This window comes from Bison bison, unplaced genomic scaffold, assembly GCF_000754665.1.
Source record: "Bison bison bison isolate TAMUID 2011002044 unplaced genomic scaffold, Bison_UMD1.0 scf7180017864180, whole genome shotgun sequence".
In the NCBI taxonomy this organism is placed as follows: domain Eukaryota; kingdom Metazoa; phylum Chordata; class Mammalia; order Artiodactyla; family Bovidae; genus Bison; species Bison bison.
In genome coordinates, this window is record NW_011494752.1 from 15472163 (window position 1) to 15473417 (window position 1255).

The window sequence follows — 1255 nt, forward strand, 5'->3', positions numbered from 1 at the left end:
GGCTTGGGGATCTGGGTATTTTTATTAGAAGGAACTCTGAACCCATCACCTACCTTCCTCAGTGCCCTCCCAGCTGTCACCGAAATAACATTATTCATCAGCGTCTTTGGGCTGAAAAAGAAACCTTTCTGATACCTTCGTGACTGAAGTAGGGATGAAGGCTGAAGCAGTGAAGGACCACTCACCCTTCCTGGAAGAGGAAGGCTTCAGCTCTCCTTCTAACACTGCATTTAGTGAAGGATGTCAGTGTTAGGGTAGTTATCTCTCGAGTCTGGGATTATCTGCGTTTTGTTTACAGTCCTTTGTAATAAAATATATTTTAGGATAAGATCAAAACTTACAGGAATTTTACAGGAATTCCCTGGCTGTCGAGTGGTTAGGACCCAACGCCTCCACTGCAGCAGTCACAGGTTCAGTCCCTGGTGGAGCAACCAAGATCCTGAATGGTAGGCAGCGTGGCCAAAAAAAAAAAAAAGAAATCAAGACAAAAATTTCAGGAGAAAATTGGGGTGGCCAAACTACTATAGAAATGGAAGGCTGTTTTCCAGCCTTGCACAGTTAAGACACTAAATGTCGCTTCTATTTTAGTTATTACGGTAGATTTTTGGCGGAAGGGAGTGGGCGGAGATATGTAAATAACGTGATGCTTAAGGGTAGTACTTCGAGCTCTTTAAGTGAGTGAAGCATTCTGGGAGGGATTAGCGTTTGCTATTTTGACAGCCAAATGGAAAAATATATTTTAAAACATCTGCAAATAAATTGAACAACAGAAGTGGAAGAACCTGGATAACTTTAGATTGCTCGGACTAACATGTCGTTTACTCACCCTCCCTGATAGCGGAGTCGTATTTCCGGAGTACGGAATATTGCCGCCTTCTCGGTATCGTCAGGTAGGATAATCCTTACCTGTTCCTCCTTTTGGAGGGCAGAATAGAACATGATGATTGGAGCTCGCATGATTCGTGATTAACGGCTCTGCGTAATCAGGTCTTGCAACACCCTGATCGCTCCTATCTGATTCTTCCTGACGATCCATAATATTAATGTGCTCTTAACATTAGATCAAGTTTTGTCATTAGTTGTATCTACTCCAGTGTTCTTCCCTGGAGAATTCCATGCATGGGGGAGCGCAGTGTGCTGCCGTCTGTCGGGTCGCATTGAGTCCGACACGACTGAAGCGACTTAGCAGTCGCCGTGTTGGTTCTAATGGCGTCTGTAAGGTTTGGGGTGTGTTGTTTTTTTTTTTTTTTTTTTT

At 43.7% G+C, this 1255-nt stretch overlaps 1 protein-coding gene across 1 annotated transcript in view; it reads left to right on the plus strand.

Annotated features, from left to right (window-relative positions):
• The window catches only part of TMEM107 (transmembrane protein 107), a 2863-nt gene extending 1832 nt beyond the window's left edge, over positions 1 to 1031 (plus strand). Inside the window, exon 5 of the mRNA XM_010843052.1 lies at positions 63 to 1031. Within this exon, the coding sequence (XP_010841354.1) occupies positions 63 to 132 (70 nt within the window). The 3' untranslated portion in view covers positions 133 to 1031. The remainder of the gene's footprint in view (positions 1 to 62) is intronic.
• Positions 1032 to 1255: the final 224 nt, after the last annotated feature.